Raw genomic sequence first — 17,761 nt, forward strand, 5'->3', positions numbered from 1 at the left:
CATCTCTGACTTCCCCTCATATCAGTAAATCCAGTACTGATATCTAACTCTCTCTTCATCCTTGACTATCCCACCATCTCTCTTTGTCCATCTTCTGCATTGTTTCACATTCCTCTCAATCAATGTGTATAAGTGTCACTGAAAAGGAATAAACTTGCAGTGCACTGCTGGTTTTAACTAACCTCAGTCATACTATTCCTAGCCTATGGAATTACCAAAGTGTGAAATCTGAAGTGACCCAGTAGACTAAAATAGAAAATATCCATAATTCAATATATTTAATAACGTGTTGATGTATGTTGACATGTTCTATTGCTTCTCTGTTGACACCATCAGTTGATCAACTTACAATGAGGACTGAAATAATCCATGAGCTTCACAAAAACATGAACCAATTATCATTAAATAATGTGTGAGAAGGCATAGCCATACAAAAGCCATCCCCTCCCCCTCCTCTTCCACCTGCTCCCTCCCTTTCCCTCTCTCTCGTTGCTGAGACCGCTGCACGCCAGGCTCGCCGACATGCTGTGGAAAACCAGCGAATACAGAGAGGTAATTCTGCCAGTGCGTTGCTAGGGCAACACCACCATCCCTTAGACTCGACCTGGTTCAGCCACACTCTCATAGCTAATGAGACACAACATCTGTGTTAGCCAATAGCATGAGACCACTTTTTTGAAAATCAAAACAATAGCCCATTATTATTTCAACCACACTGCATTAGAACACAGACTATGGGAACAGGGAAGGAACATTCGTCCCTGGTTGCGTTCCAAGCCCCATGTAAATAATGAATGGCAGCTCCCTAGTGAAGCCAAGCAGCGCACCCCAACCTACCCGGCTGGCTAGCGGTGCGCCAGAGGCGGGCAGCTCTCTCTCTCCCAGCCACAGGCACAGCCTCAGCAGCGCACGGCCCACATAATCAGTTACCACCACGGAGAGCCGGCCTTCAGACACATACTCATTCAGACAAACAAGGAGGTGGAATGGGTTCACACTCCAAAATATGTCGCTTAAAGCTTACTTCATTATTCAATGTTTTAAATGTTTTACTGCATCCGGGATAGTGTACACAGATGTTTCGTCTTAACATCCTTCTTCAGTGTGTAGGTACGATGTTCTTCAATTCAAAACAGTATTTGTGAAGAACAACAGATGGGCAGCAGGTGCTTCTAATTGGGGTTGTCACTCATCTGCCAATCAGAGACGCGGCCCCTCTGGTATACCTGTTTACACATTTGTCACAAAAGAATACAGAATTATAGGGCATGGGAGCGGGCACGAAGGGCCCCTCACAAATCAATGGCCCCAGGTGTCCGCTCACTCATACTCATTCACTGACGGGCACGCACACACACACCACTGTTGTCTTACAAAGCTACATGCCACATGATAAGACAGGCTAATAACCCATCTAATTAAAACAACACAACAGCCAAATTATTCAGTTGACATGACTAAAGGGCACAGCTAGATTGTTAGTAACCAAAACAACTTGACTGTCTGGAAAAGGGGCTGATATGATAGTGTCATAGGTTTCAAGGCTGCGTTAAATCTCCAGTAGACTCTCTTTCTGAAGGGGACGTAGCCCCACATAAGGATTATGAAAAGCCTTTGATTGCTGAAATAGCTCCATTCAAGGCAACAACACAAGCTGAAGAGGGAAATGCATGGACCAAGGCCCTGTAAATAAGGCTCAACGTACGGCTCTATGAGTATGAGGCTGAAGTTAGCCCCATCCACTGATCTACGGTCAGCATTATATTTTACCTACTTATAGTCTAAATAGTTCTCGGTCACGTGTTGGCCTGAGCATGTTCACTAATCTATGAATTACATGGATATTTTCCCTTGTTTCATTAACAAGTATCAACATTGTATCAATACAATACCAAGCCCAGGCTGACCCTCCTGAACAAGCAGACTGGAACCACCATATATACCTGAGAAAACAATCCTCTTTCCTGCTCACCTCTAACCATATAGGATCAGACCAGCCTACCTATCCAAAGTGAGTTGTTCAGTTAAAACAGATGGGGAAGTAATGGCTGTCGAGTGACATGTCCAACTAAATAAAGTCCTATACTCCATTGAGTCTCATGTTACAGCATGACAGCCGTGTCACCAACATATTACATAGGCCCGTCCACTCAGTTACACAGTCAGCTAGTTGAGACATCCATGACAGGACAAAACGGGCTATATTAGGCCACCCATAGCAGATTTTAATATATTTTAGATTGATGACCTCCTTACCTCTCCAGAAGCTCTCCTCCTGTGGTCAGGTACCACTAGAGTATTCCCATTGCTGCCCGGGACTATAGTAGAACCTATACTCATTCTGGGTCCAACTAACATGTACCGTTTGTCTCCGGATCTGTACTGGATGCTGTGACACAGTGTCCCGTCGTAATTCACATCTTGTAAATACTTGGAGGAATCGTCTGGGGGGTTGGAGCACTGCATTACAATCAACACGATGATACTGATGATAAAAAGTGCTGAAACTGAGCCCAAAGTGATGATCAAATAAAATGTAACGCTGTTCTCCTCCTCGTCTTTTACTGCGCTTTTAACATCAGAAGCTGCAAAAGCCTCTTTGGGCTCCACAACGTTGATAATCACAGTAGCTGTTGCTGAGAGTGAAACGTTCCCATTGTCTTTTACCAGTATGACCAGTTTATGCTCAGCCTCGTCGGTCTCTGTGAATGACCGAAGTGTCCTTATCTGTCCTGTATAACGGTCCAAAGCAAAGAGACTGTGGTCAGTAACTTCCTGCAGTGAAAATAATAACCAGCCGTTATATCCTATATCAGCGTCATAGGCTCTCACTTTAGTCACCAAATGGCCTGCGTTCACATTGCTGGGAATCTCCTCCACACCTCCAGTGGAACCGTTAGCGCTGACTGGATACAAGATCACTGGAGCGTTGTCGTTCTGATCCAGAATGAACACGTTTATTGTGACGTTGCTGCTTAGTGACGGAGTTCCAGAGTCTGTAGCTACAACTTGGAATTGGAATGTTTTTAAAGTTTCAAAGTCAAACCTTTTTAGCGCCAAAATGTTTCCATTTTCTGAATTTATGTTGAGAAAAGATGCCCATTTGTTCACGTCACCACCGTCTCTGAGAATATGATATGAAATAATAGTGTTTTCATTTATGTCACGATCAGATGCACTCACGGAAAATAGTGAGGCGCCTGGGTGGTTATTCTCAGTGACATAGAAAGTATAGGGGCTCAGTGAAAACTCTGGACTGTTATCATTCACATCTGATACTACAACACTAATAGTCTTTACAGATGACAGGGACGGCTGGCCTGCGTCTTTAGCAACGATTGTTAGATCATATTGAGATACTTTCTCTCTATCTAGTGGTGACTTGGTGACTACAGAGTACATGTTGTCATGTAGAGATGGCAATAGTGTGAAAGGTACGTCTTCCAATACATGGCAGAGAACTTTCCCATTGAGACCAGAGTCCAAATCAGTAACACTAATCAGTGCCACCATGGTTCCGGGCCTAGAATCTTCGGGAATTGCCTTAGAAAATGATGTTACCTCAATCTCAGGTGCATTGTCGTTGAGGTCAACGATTTTAATTTTTACGCTTTTGTCTATTGTCAGAGGAAGTTGTCCTTGATCTGATGCCTGTATATCAACCAGATAGCTATCCCTTTCCTCAAAATCTATTTGCCCTTTTACAGTTATTTCACCTGTAATGGTGTCCACATCAAAAAGTTTCCTTAAATTGCTGTTGACGTCATTGCCAAATGAGTAAATTACATTCCCATTCTGGCCACTATCTAAATCGGTGGCATTTACCTTTATGACCATAGTTCCCAAAGGAGCGTTTTCATTTACACTTACAGAATATATATCTTTAGTGAACATAGGAGTATTGTCATTAACATCCAGTACATCCACTGATATTTCGAGAGTTCCAGATCTGGGTGGTTTTCCACCATCAATGGCAGTGAGGAGTAATTTATGGCTTCTTACAGCCTCTCTATCTAGTGGCTTCTGTAAAACCAAAAACGGAATTTTACCGTCCTCACCTCGATCTTTAACTTCCAAACGAAAATGGTCATTATGACTCAGTGTATATTGTTGAACGGAGAACGGACCTTCATCTGGGTCACGCGCTGCTTGTAGCTGAAATCGCGCCCCCGGTAACCTGGACTCTGAAATCTCTAATCGTTTCTCTTTCTCGGGAAAGCTGGGAGAATGGTCGTTAACGTCTAACACCTCCACTGAGACATAATGGATCTCCAGCGGGTTCTCTAGAACAGTTTTCATGTTGATCAAACACACGCTGCTCCGTTCACACACCTCCTCTCGGTCTATTTTTCGGTTCACAGACAAGATGCCATCATTCTGGTTTAGCTGGAAAAGGGGCTCGGTCGACCCGGACACGATTCGAAATCCCCTCTCCTTCAAGGTACTCGGATCTATTCCCAAATCCTTAGCTATATTCCCCACGACAGTTCCTTCCTTAAGCTCTTCAGAGATGGAGTATCTTATCTGTGCAGATGCCACGGTCCAAAACAGAACCAAAGCAACCATGAAGACGACACTCTGCCGTCGCTCCCGCCATGCCCCGCATCCTCTTTGTTCCATGTTTTTAAGGTTAAAGAGAAATCCAGAGCAGTTTCACTACGCCTCTGCCGGCAACGTCATCTTATTCACTGCACTCCCAAATATAATCACAGCTCGGTATCTTACAATAGGTTAGCATTGAAAGGTTTCAAATGACAATTTATCCTCGAAGCTCACGGCTGTAGTCTGCTAGCGACGAAATACCAAACCAGCTATAAAGGGAGGACTCAAAAGTATGACCGATAGAGTTATTTCATAACCCTTCTTCTACTTGCGCACTGACACCATGCGTTTCAGCCTCATATTGCAGGATTGCGTATAATTAGACCCTTTACGATATTTTACTACACGAATACCGAGTGCTATTTCGAAACAAAACATTGTAAACGAAAAAACAACATTACAAACCATTGTACTGGTTAGGCAAAGATGGGACATGCATGGGGAACATCCTTATGACACGTCAGGGTGTGTATGTTGGTTGATGTTTAGAAGTTTGGAACAAGTGTCCTACATAGAACTACATGGTTTGGACTATGTCAATAAAGACTGAAAAGGCTTCTTCTATAGCCTAAGTGAAACTACAAAGTGTCTTTAACCATCTGAAGAGAGTTTTGTCACAACGAAGATGCCGAATGTACTCCACCAGTTTTCAGAACCATGGACAGCGGAAGTCCCTAGTACAGCGTCTTTTGACGAGAAAAACCCCGTGGGACAGCGCCCTCTGAGGTATACACAATATTTCTAATCGACCGATTCAGATAATAACACAAACAAATGCACGCTTTTGCCACATACAATAATGGCTATCATATGTGCCACCCCATAGACAACTCATACATTCAGTCCCTGGGGCACGGATCCTGTAACCATCAGAAATAGTACTTCGATTGAAAAAACTGAGAACTAACGAGTAGTTAGTTACTCATGACAATGTGGTCAACTTCTTACCTCTCCAGAAGCTCTCCTCCTGTGGTCAGGTACCACTAGAGTATTCCCATTGCTACCCGGGACTATAGTAGAACCTATACTCATTCTGGGTCCAACTAACATGTACCGTTTGTCTCCGGATCTGTACTGGATGCTGTGGCACAGTGTCCCGTCGTAATTCACATCTTGTAAATACTTGGAGGAATCGTCTGGGGTATTGGAGCACTGCATTACAATCAACACGAAGATACTGATGATAAAAAGTGCTGAAACTGACCCCAAAGTGATGATCAAATAAAATGTAACGCTGTTCTCCTCCTCGTCTTTTACTGCGCTTTTAACATCAGAAGCTGCAAAAGCCTCTTTGGGCTCCACAACGTTGATAATCACAGTAGCTGTTGCTGAGAGTGAAACGTTCCCATTGTCTTTTACCAGTATGACCAGTTTATGCTCAGCCTCGTCGGTCTCTGTGAATGACCGAAGTGTCCTTATCTGTCCTGTATAGCGGTCCAAAGCAAAGAGACTGTGGTCAGTAACTTCCTGCATTGAAAATAATAACCAGCCGTTGTATCCTATATCAGCGTCATAGGCTCTCACTTTAGTCACCAAATGGCCTGCGTTCATGTTGCGGGGAATCTCCTCCACACCTTCAGTGGAACTGTTAGTGCTGACTGGATACAAGATCACTGGAGCGTTGTCGTTCTGATCCAGAATGAACACATTCACTGTGACGTTGCTGCTTAGTGACGGAGTTCCAGAGTCTGTAGCTACAACTTGGAATTTGAATGTTTTTAAAGTTTCAAAGTCAAAGCTTTTTAGCGCCAAGACGTTTCCATTTTCTGAATTTATGTTGAGGAAAGATGCCCATTTGTTATCGTCACCACCGTCTCTCATAATATGATATGAAATAATTGCGTTTTCATTTATGTCACGATCTGAAGCACTCACACAAAATACTGAGGCGCCTGGGTGGTTATTCTCAGTGACATAGAAAGTATAGGGGCTCAGTGAAAACTCTGGACTGTTATCATTCACATCTGATACTACAACACTAATAGTCTTTACAGATGACAGAGACGGCTGGCCTGCGTCTTTAGCAACGATTGTTAGATCATATTCAGACTGTTTTTCCCTATCCAGTGGTGACTTGGTGACTACCGAATACATGTTATCCTGTGAAGACGGCGTTAGAGTGAACGGGACGCCATCGCTTATAGAACAGAGAAGTTTCCCATTGAGACCAGAGTCCTCATCACTGACACTGATTAGTGCTACAGTGGTACCGGGTCTAGAATCCTCGGGGATTGCGTTAGAAAAGGACGTCACCTCTATCTCGGGTGCATTATCATTCAGGTCAACGATCTTTACTGTTACGCTTTTGTCTGCTGTCAGGGGTGCAGATCCCTTATCCGATGCCTGTATATCAATCTCATAGCTGTCCTCTATTTCAAAATCGATCCATTCTTTGACAATTATCTCACCTGAAATAGCATCTACTTCAAAAAGTTCACGTAACTTACTGTTCACATTACTACCAAAATAATAAATGATTTCACCGTTTGAACCCTCGTCCAAATCCGTAGCGTTGACTTGTATGACTGTTGTGCCAATAGGAGAATTTTCATTTAGCGTCACAGAGTATGATTCTTTAGTGAAAACAGGCATATTGTCATTAACATCTAAAACGTCCACTAATATTTCTAAAGTACCAGACTTGGGAGGTTTGTCTCCATCAATGGCTGTGAGCAGTAATTTATGCCTTTTCAAAGCTTCTCTATCTAGTGGTTTCTGGAGATTTAGAATAGGGATTTTACCATCCTTTCCACGGTCTTTAACTTCTAAACGGAAATGATCGTTGTGGCTGAGTTTATATTGTTGAACAGAATATATTCCACCGTCTGGGTCCCGGGCAGGTTGTAGCTGAAATCGCGCCCCTGGTAAGGCTGACTCAAATATCTCTAACCGTTTCTCTTTCTCGGGAAAGCTGGGAGAATGGTCGTTAACATCTAACACCTCCACTGAGACATAATGGATCTCCAGCGGGTTCTCTAGAACAGTTTTCATGTTGATCAAACACACGCTGCTCCGTTCACACACCTCCTCTCGGTCTATTTTTCGGTTCACATACAAGATGCCGTCATTCTGGTTTAGCTGGAAAAGGGGCTCGGTCGAGCCCGACACGATTCGAAATCCCCTCTCCTTCAAGGTACTCAGATCTATTCCCAAATCCTTAGCTATATTCCCCACGACAGTTCCTTCCTTAAGCTCTTCAGAGATGGAGTATCTTATCTGAGCTGAAGCTCCGATCCAAAAGAGAACCAAAGCAACCATGAAGACGACCCACTGCCGTCGCTGCCTCCATGCCCTGAATCCTCTTTGTTCCATGATTTCCAGATAAGTAAAAACTGTACACAGTACTTCCGCTATGCCTCAATCTGGGGAAACGCTCTATCCATTACATTCGTGACTATAACATCAGCTAATTATCCAAAGTTATATTTATTCTGGCAATTTAAGATATTATTCTCCCCACGATGCTGCATGACTGAATTCCTCCATCAACTGAATAATCTACGAAACCAACAAGGGGGCGGACTCAAAATATGACGGGAGGAAATGTGTCAGGAGTGTTATTCTAGTTGGGTACTGACACCTTGCGATACTACGTCACATTACAATATCAGTTAAGAGTTTACATTTTTATATTTCAATACTGAAAACTACCTTGGCACAATACACATTTGACAAAACGTTACTGCAAAAGGTGTAAATATATGGGAATTCTGGTTGAATATGACATATCATGATGTCTTTACAAGAACTAAACCGTTATTCAAGAATGCAACAAGTGACACACAAGGAAATTAAATTGAGAAAGATTTATAGAGAAAGAAGAGAGTTTATATGTCATCACCTTTTGTCAAGCTTTCATCAAATAGTGCTTTGAAGTGCCCAGCGTTTCAGCACCACTGTGGCGAACAGCGCCCAGTGAGCAGCGGCTGTAAATGAATGAGCAACTTCTGTTGTGAGATCATGTGAGAAGATACAACCCCTCGTACGTCAAAACAACACAGGCCTATTTAAAATACTCACAAATGGCTAAAAATGTTACTCGAAAATCAGGCTCAATAGAGGGTACGTGATGACAGTGAAATACAAGGTTGTTTTCAACTTCTTACCTCTCCAGAAGCTCTCCTCCTGTGGTCAGGTACCACTAGAGTATTCCCATTGCTGCCCGGGACTATAGTAGAACCTATACTCATTCTGGGTCCAACTAACATGTACCGTTTGTCTCCGGATCTGTACTGAATGCTGTGGCACAGTGTCCCGTCGTAATTCACATCTTGTAAATACTTGGAGGAATCGTCTGGGGTATTGGAGCACTGCATTACAATCAACACGAAGATACTGATGATAAAAAGTGCTGAAACTGACCCCAAAGTGATGATCAAATAAAATGTAACGCTGTTCTCCTCCTCGTCTTTTACTGCGCTTTTAACATCAGAAGCTGCAAAAGCCTCTTCGGGCTCCACAACGTTGATAATCACAGTAGCTGTTGCTGAGAGTGAAACGTTCCCATTGTCTTTCACCAGTATGACCAGTTTATGCTCAGCCTCGTCGGTCTCTGTGAATGACCGAAGTGTCCTTATCTGTCCTGTATAGCGGTCCAAAGCAAAGAGACTGTGGTCAGTAACTTCCTGCATTGAAAATAATAACCAGCCGTTATATCCTATATCAGCGTCATAGGCTCTCACTTTAGTCACCAAATGGCCTGCGTTCACATTGCGAGGAATCTCCTCCACACCTCCAGCGGAACCGTTAGCGCTGACTGGATACAAGATCACTGGAGCGTTGTCGTTCTGATCCAGAATGAACACGTTTATTGTGACGTTGCTGCTTAGTGACGGAGTTCCAGAGTCTGTAGCTACAACTTGGAATTTGAATGTTTTTAAAGTTTCAAAGTCAAAGCTTTTTAGCGCCAAAATGTTTCCATTTTCTGAATTTATGTTGAGGAAAGATGCCCATTTATTATCGTCACCACCGTCTCTCAGAATATGATATGAAATAATTGCGTTTTCATTTATGTCACGATCAGATGCACTGACACAAAATACTGAGGCGCCTGGGTGGTTATTCTCAGTGACATAGAAAGTATAGGGGCTCAGTGAAAACTCTGGACTGTTATCATTCACATCTGATACTACAACACTAAAAGTCTTTACAGATGACAGGGACGGCTGGCCTGCGTCTTTAGCAACGATTGTTAGATCATATTCGGGCTGTTTTTCCCTATCCAGTGGTGACTTGGTGACTACAGAGTACATGCTTTCTTGTAAAGATGGCGTTAATTTGAAAGGGTTGTCCTCAGTTAGAGAGCAGACAACTTTCCCATTGAGACCAGAGTCCAAATCATTAACACTGATTAGTGCTACAGTGGTACCGGGTCTAGAATCCTCTGATATTGAGTTTGAGAATGATGTCACTTCAATCTCAGGTGCATTATCGTTGACATCCACAATTTTAATAATTACAGTTTTGTCTGTTGTCAAAGTAGCTGCCCCTTTGTCTGACGCTTGTATATCGATCTCATACTTGTTATTTTCTTCAAAATCAATAAGTCCTGTGACAATTATTTCGCCAGTAATCGGGTCTAAATCAAAACATTCCAGGACCTCCCCTTCCACGTCATTACCAAATGAATAGACAACTTCCCCATTAGAACCCTCGTCCAGATCAGTGGCGTTGACCTGTATGACTGTTGTTCCTATATTAGCGTTTTCATTCAGAAATACAGAGTAAGCATCTTCAGTAAAAACTGGGGGGTTATCATTGACATCGGAAACATCTACAGTTATTCTCATGTCTCCAGATCTTGGAGGTTTTCCTCCATCAATAGCTGTGAGCAGCAGTATATGGCTCTTTACAGCCTCTCTATCTAGTGGTTTCTGTAAAATAAGACTAGGGGTTTTACGGTCCTCACCTCGATCTTTAACCTCTAAACGGAAATGATCATTTTGATTTAGTTTATATTGTTGAACGGAATATATCCCACCGTCTGGGTCACGAGCTGCTTGTAGCTGAAATCGCGCCCCTGGTAACGCAGATTCTGAAATCTCTAACCGTTTCTCTTTCTCGGGAAAAGTGGGAGAATGGTCGTTAACATCTAACACTTCCACTGAGACATAATGGATCTCCAGCGGGTTCTCTAGAACGGTTTTCAGGTTGATCAAACACACGCTGCTCCGTTCACACACCTCCTCTCGGTCTATTTTTCGGTTCACGTACAAGATGCCATCATTCTGGTTTAGCTGGAAAAGGGGCTCGTTCGAGCCAGACACGATTCGAAATCCCCTCTCCTTCAAGCTGCTCAGATCTATTCCCAAATCCTTAGCTATATTCCCCACGACAGTTCCTTCCTTAAGGTCTTCAGAGATGGAGTATCCTATCTGAGCTGAAGCTCCGATCCAAAAGAAAATCAAAGCAACCATGTAGGTGACCCACTGCCGTGGCTCGCGCCATGCCCTGCATCCTCTTTGTTCCATGTTTTAGAATAAATAACGAGAATTCACAGCACTTCCACTATTCCTTCATTGGTGACAGTTGTCCATCCATTATATTATCAAATATGACAAATGTTCATGATCCAATAGTGTTTTAAGAATGTCCATTTTAAACCTTATTCTCACCACGATCCTGCATAACTGCATTCCTCTAGCGACTGAATCATCTAAGCAGCAAGTGGGCGGAGTCAAAAGCATTATGGTAATTGTTTCTATCAAGATCGTTATTGTAGTTGGGTACTGACATCATGCGATTCTACCTGACATTACACTATCGTTGAAACTCAGTAATGGAATCTTGACACGATACATATCAGATAAAACTTTACTGCAAAAGTTGTATTGAATTTTTTTTATAAGTCGGTATACACGTTACAAACCATTATGTACAATGCTTATTTTTGCTAACATAAAGCAACATTTCCCCTACTCATGTATGCAACAAGTGTCTGACATGGAAATAAGATTGAAGAAGAATAAAATGTCCACTATAAGAGCATGTATACGTCGTCACTTTCACCAGTTAAAGAGCACATTGAACTGGACAGCGTTTCAGCACCACAGTGGTGGACAGCGACCTGTCCTGAGAGCAGAGTCACTTTCAGCGATCATTTAACAGCTAATAAACCTCTTTAGCCTACTTAAAAACCTAAAATGGTCCATGCATTCATACATAGCCCTTTCTTGGTCAATGAAATACCAGACAGAAATTCTAACAAACAGAATGAGAATAGTACGCCATTATCAAACTCATGCATACGCTCTCAGCATTGCAATGGTCAGTAGGAGAATTCTGAACAGGTCGTTTTCAACTTCTTACCTCTCCAGAAGCACTCCTCCTGTGGTCGGGTGCCACTAGAGTATTCCCATTGCTGCCCGGGAATATAGTAGAACCTATACTCATTCTGGGTCCAACTAACATGTACCGTTTGTCTCCGGATCTGTACTGGATGCTGTGACACAGTGTCCCGTCATAATTCACATCTTGTAAATACTTGGAGGAATCGTCTGGGGGGTTGGAGCACTGCATTACAATCAACACGATGATACTGATGATAAAAAGTGCTGAAACTGAGCCCAAAGTGATGATCAAATAAAATGTAACGCTGTTCTCCTCCTCGTCTTTTACTGCGCTTTTACCATCAGAAGCTGCAAAAGCCTCTTTGGGCTCCACAACGTTGATAATCACAGTAGCTGTTGCTGAGAGTGAAACGTTCCCATTGTCTTTTACCAGTATGACCAGTTTATGCTCAGCCTCGTCGGTCTCTGTGAATGACCGAAGTGTCCTTATCTGTCCTGTATAACGGTCCAAAGCAAAGAGACTGTGGTCAGTAACTTCCTGCAGTGAAAATAATAACCAGCCGTTATATCCTATATCAGCGTCATAGGCTCTCACTTTAGTCACCAAATGGCCTGCGTTCATATGGCGGGGAATCTCCTCCACACCTTCAGCAGAACCGTTAGCGCTGACTGGATACAAGATCACTGGAGCGTTGTCGTTCTGATCCAGAATGAACACGTTTATTGTGACGTTGCTGCTTAGTGACGGAGTTCCAGAGTCTGTAGCTACAACTTGGAATTTGAATGTTTTGAGGGTTTCAAAATCAAAGCTTTTAAGCGCAACAATGTTCCCATTTTCTGAATTTAGGTTGAGGAAAGATGCCCATTTGTTCTCCTCGCCACTGTCTCTAAGAATATGATATGAAATAAAGGCGTTTTCATCTATGTCACGATCTGAAGCACTCACGGAAAATACTGAGGCGCCTGGGTGGTTATTCTCAGTGACATAGAAAGTATAGGGGCTCAGTGAAAACTCTGGACTGTTATCATTCACATCTGATACTACAACACTAATAGTCTTTACAGATGACAGGGGCGGCTGGCCTGCGTCTTTAGCAACGATTGTTAGATCATATTGAGATACTTTCTCTCTATCCAGTGGTGACTTGGTGACTACAGAATACATGTTATCCTGTAAAGACGACAATAGCTTGAAAGGCAAGTCTTCCATTACAGAACATAAAACTTTCCCATTAAGACCAGAGTCTAAATCATTAACACTTATTAGTGCTACAGTGGTTCCGGGTCTGGAATCTTCGGGGATTGCCTTGGAAAATGATGTCACTTCTATCTCTGGCGCATTATCGTTCACGTCAATAATCTTTACAATTACGCTTTTGTCTGTTGCCAATGGAACGGGTCCCTTATCAGATGCCTGTATATCAATGTCATAAATATTGTTTACCTCATAATCTATCAGACCTTTTACGGTTAGTTCACCAGTATTCGGATCCAATCCAAATAGTCGCAGTATCTTGTCATCTACACCATTACCAAATGAATATATAATTTCACCGTTTGCATCTTCGTCCAAATCGGTTGCTTTTACCTGAATGACAGTTGCACCGACAGGAGAATTTTCACCAAGCATTACAGAGTATACGTCTTTAGTGAAGACAGGTGAGTTATCATTAACATCCAATACCTCAACGATTATTTCGATAGTCCCAGACCTCGCTGGTTTTCCTCCATCAATGGCTGTAAGCAGTAATCTATGATTCTTAGCAGACTCCCTATCTAACTGCTTTTGTAAAATCAAAATAGGCATTTTACGGTCCTCACCTCTATCTTTAACTTCCAAACGAAAATGATCATTGTTACTCAGTTTATATTGTTGAACAGAATATGGGCCACTATCTGGGTCACGCGCCGCTTGTAGCTGAAAACGCGCCCCAGGTAACGCTGACTCAAACATCTCTAACCGTTTCTCTTTCTCGGGAAAGCTGGGAGAATGGTCGTTAACATCTAACACCTCCACCGCGACATAATGGATCTCCAGCGGGTTCTCTAGAACGGTTTTCAGGTTGATCAAACACACCGTGATCCGATCGCACACCTCCTCTCGGTCTATTTTTCGGGTCACATACAAGATACCGTCATTCTGGTTTAGCTGGAAAAGGGGCTCGGTCGAGCCAGACACGATTCGAAAACCCCTTTCCTTCAAGGTGCTCAGATCTATTCCCAAATCTTTAGCTATATTCCCCACGACAGTTCCTTCCTTAAGCTCTTCAGAGATGGAATATCTTATCTGGGCTGAAGCTCCGATCCAAAAGAAAATCAAAGCAACCATGTAGGTGACCGACGGCTGTCGCTCGCGCCATGCCCTGCATCCTCTATGTTCCATGTTTTAGAATAAATAACTAGAATCAACAGAATTTCACTATTTCTCAATTTGTGTCAGTTGTCTGTCCATTATATTATCAAATATGACCAATGGTGACTATCCAGTAGTGTTTTAAGAATGTACATTTAGATCGTATCCTCCCCACGATGCTACATGACTGTATTCCTCCAGTGATTGAATAAGCTACGCAGCAAGGGGGCGGACTCAAAAGTATGACGAGGTGAAATCTACCAGGAGCAGAATTCTAGTTGTGTACTGACACCCAGGGACGAAAATCTGATATCAACTTTGGAGGGGACAATTACATGAAAGTTTCTCAAGAGCAATTCCTGAGGGGGACACCAAAAGTAGTGCTGAAACAAATAGCCTACGTTGTAATATGTTAAATGTATATTGAGGAACCATAATCACTACTACTGGATAATTGATAGGTGCAGTAGTAAACTGAAGGGTTGTCCCAACTTGTTCAAATGTTTAAATCATAATAATTCTACTAATAAAAACAGTTATAGACGAGTTCCTTATCAGTCCAGTATGTATGCAGGTATTTGTATTTACAACCAAGGTCAGTAGGTGGTAATGGTACTGTACACTGTATGGGTGTAGTTTTCATAAATACAATGAACATGGTGTGATCTCATCTAAGACTCTCCATTGAGAACCATCACAAAGTTGGTCTCCGTATTGAATTGACCTTTAAATTTGACTTTTTCTGATACATTTATATAGTCATTAAATATGTGCCACTGGCCTGAGTCAACTACAATAGCTTTACAAGAACAAAAAGATACAAACAAGTACAGTTCTAAAAGCGAAATAACTACTTCAATGAATAACCCAAATAAATCAACCAAAATATATTTCAAAAATACTTATTTATTGTTCAGTCAGTGTCTCAACTCTTCAAACAGCAGCTATGGACAAGTATGTCACAAAAAGTATACAATTTTAAATTGCCTCTCCACTGCTGCTACAGGGGTATTTGTTGCGAAAGAAATGCAACTGCACTGAAAGAGAATCTATGTTCACCTCAGGGTACTGATCTAGAGACTCATCCAACTCCCCCGTGAGAAGCGCTCTTTCCAACTTTTGCAGGACGTTTAGACTGTCCCGGTCAAAACGGTCGCCAAACTGAACCTCCACACCATCCAACACTTAAAAAAATTCTGCCCTATAGTGATCCACTGCTTTGCCAGCAAATCGTCTTGAGTGTGTCTCAATGAATTCAATAGAGTCAATCAATGTTGTTGCTTTCTCATACAGTTCAAGGTAGCTTTCGTAATTTCTGCTGTTTACCCCACGCACTGGATAACTGGGGACTGATTGGATTTAGCTGGTGTGCTGTTACAGTTACAAAGTGGCGGTGGGTTTGGCAGTTTTGATGTGCTGTGAATTTTTCAATGGCTTTTCTCCAGTTCCTAAATCCTGCACTAATGAAGGCAGCATCCGCTCTTTGGCCAAAAGATGGCTGGCTTGAAAACCCTTGGTTACAGTGAAAACACAACACTCCTTTAATTGATGGATTATAATGTAGCCAGGGGAAATCACGAAACCATCTCTCTTGAAACGTCAACACTCTGTTGGCAAGAGTATGCAGATCTATAAATTGTGGGTGTGGCTGATATGGTTTTGTGCCATCACTGAGATAACTGGACAATGCTGTGCCACTGTTACCTATACTGGTGCTGCTGGCAACAAGGTTGACACCTGGTCCTGCCATGGCTGTGACACTGTCCTCTGAAGTCTCTCTCCCTGGCTCTTTCCCTTTCACCACCCTCACTGATTCAGTCTGTCTCCTAGAAAAGAAATAAGGTGTTTGCCGTACTCGTAACTACGGTACCCAAAACAACACAATTAATCACAACAGCAATACCATTGCCTTAAACAAATCTTAGTTCAGTCACCAGGTTAAGTTGAGAGTGGGGGTATCCATGGCGTTGTCCAATTATGTCCCTATTTTACAAGTCTAAAAAAGAGAGAACCTTTCATAATGTTGCCAAACAAAGACTCAACAAACTTACCTGAGACTCCCTGTCTCTGCCAGTCTGTCCCTGCCAGTCTGTCTCTGCCAGTCTGTCCCTGCCCATCTGTCCCCAGCTCTGCTGTCTGTGTGCCATCTGTTGCCTGCTCTGCCTAATGACATCATTGTGAAACATTTCCATTAGCATTTCACTTCTTTCTTATGAACATTTTACCAACTAGTCTTTGAGATATTAGGCTACTAGGGTTCTTACTTTGCGTTTTGGTGTACTGAAAAATACTCTGATGTCCGTCTTTTTTCTGCCATTTTTCTACCTGGCTGGCTGGCCACGCACGCACACACACACACACACACACACACACACACACACACACACACACACACACACACACACACACACAGTGTGCAGGTTATTAACAGTAGGAGATGGGCTTCTATCATCTATCATTCTAGATGGGCTTCGATCTAAAAGGGAGCTAGCTAGTCAGCTAGCAAATGTGAAACTGATTGCAGTGACAAGGGTTGACAGCTGTATGAGTTCACAATTTACACAACATATGCTGCAACCTTTTGACATTTGAATATAGTTTGTTTTATATTGGCTGGCTTCCAACAATAGCTGAATTTGCAGAGCTAGCGAGCACCAATTCCGTTTCTGTGGTGTTTGCTATTATCAGGTGCTTCAAAGTCCCCTAGCGACAATTTAGCTTTTGCAACGAGACCATTAAAGATATTTAAGACAATGGTAGAAGAGAGTGTAGTTCTGTTCAGTTTGGAGTTCAGTTTATCGCTAACCTGATCACAGGGACTCCGAAGCACTACAGCTGCATGCTGATCTTGGAATAAACTGACGATATCAGAGATTCCATCTTTGACGACGCCACATAAATGGAATAGGTACTAGCTTGCTAGCTAATGTTTGCTTTAGTTTGCGCGCTAGCTCTGCAAATTCAGCTATTGTGTGTGTGAACCCTGCCAACATAAAACAGCATCGCTATGGTGCGATTGACTGGATTAACCTCACGTTAGTTATGTGCATTGAGTGCTTTTCAGACGGTAGACACGAACCCTCTGTTACCTTGCCAGCTAAGGAACACTACATTGCATTGCTAGCTTCTCTCATTGACTCAAATTCAAATAGCTGCAAACACTGGTTGATGTTACTGTAGCTAGCTAGCAAACAGCAGCTAACCGCTAGCTAACATAGAGAGTGACCTTTAATTTAATGCAGCAAAAATTAAGACTGGTGAAGGTTATAAATGTGTTTTCTTGTATTGAGTGGTAGAAGTAAAGAAATGTCTAACATATCCTTTGTTTGAACTACTTACTGGAGGTCAGCCACCAACAACAGACACTGTCAGATTCCCACACATGCACAGTACCTGCATCATGTGCCACTGCTGGGGGGGGGGGGGGGGGGGGGGGGGGGGGGCAGAGGATCAAACCATTGTAAGGCAAAGGGAGGGAGGTCGCAATCTTTTGAAACTTAAAAACGCGCTATTAAGT

At 42.7% G+C, this 17,761-nt stretch overlaps 4 protein-coding genes across 4 annotated transcripts; all 4 read right to left on the minus strand.

Annotated features, from left to right (window-relative positions):
* Window positions 1–1,172: 1,172 nt before the first annotated feature.
* LOC120061937 (protocadherin alpha-3-like) lies at window positions 1,173–4,620 on the minus strand. The gene is made up of 2 exons (XM_039011721.1): window positions 2,257–4,620; window positions 1,173–1,226 (listed from the first exon to the last, which is right to left on the minus strand). The coding sequence occupies exons 1-2, from the start codon at window positions 4,618–4,620 to the stop codon at window positions 1,173–1,175; spliced, it is 2,418 nt and encodes an 805-aa protein (XP_038867649.1).
* A 918-nt stretch (window positions 4,621–5,538) lies between these two features.
* Window positions 5,539–7,914, minus strand: LOC120061938 (protocadherin alpha-3-like). Its single transcript, XM_039011722.1, has one exon. The coding sequence runs from the start codon at window positions 7,912–7,914 to the stop codon at window positions 5,539–5,541; it is 2,376 nt and encodes a 791-aa protein (XP_038867650.1).
* A 782-nt stretch (window positions 7,915–8,696) lies between these two features.
* LOC120061939 (protocadherin alpha-3-like) lies at window positions 8,697–11,018 on the minus strand. The gene has a single exon (XM_039011723.1). The coding sequence runs from the start codon at window positions 11,016–11,018 to the stop codon at window positions 8,697–8,699; it is 2,322 nt and encodes a 773-aa protein (XP_038867651.1).
* Window positions 11,019–11,898: 880 nt separating this feature from the next.
* LOC120061940 (protocadherin alpha-8-like) lies at window positions 11,899–14,220 on the minus strand. Its single transcript, XM_039011724.1, has one exon. The coding sequence runs from the start codon at window positions 14,218–14,220 to the stop codon at window positions 11,899–11,901; it is 2,322 nt and encodes a 773-aa protein (XP_038867652.1).
* Window positions 14,221–17,761: the final 3,541 nt, after the last annotated feature.

Source organism: Salvelinus namaycush, chromosome 17 (assembly GCF_016432855.1).
Source record: "Salvelinus namaycush isolate Seneca chromosome 17, SaNama_1.0, whole genome shotgun sequence".
NCBI lineage: Eukaryota > Metazoa > Chordata > Actinopteri > Salmoniformes > Salmonidae > Salvelinus > Salvelinus namaycush.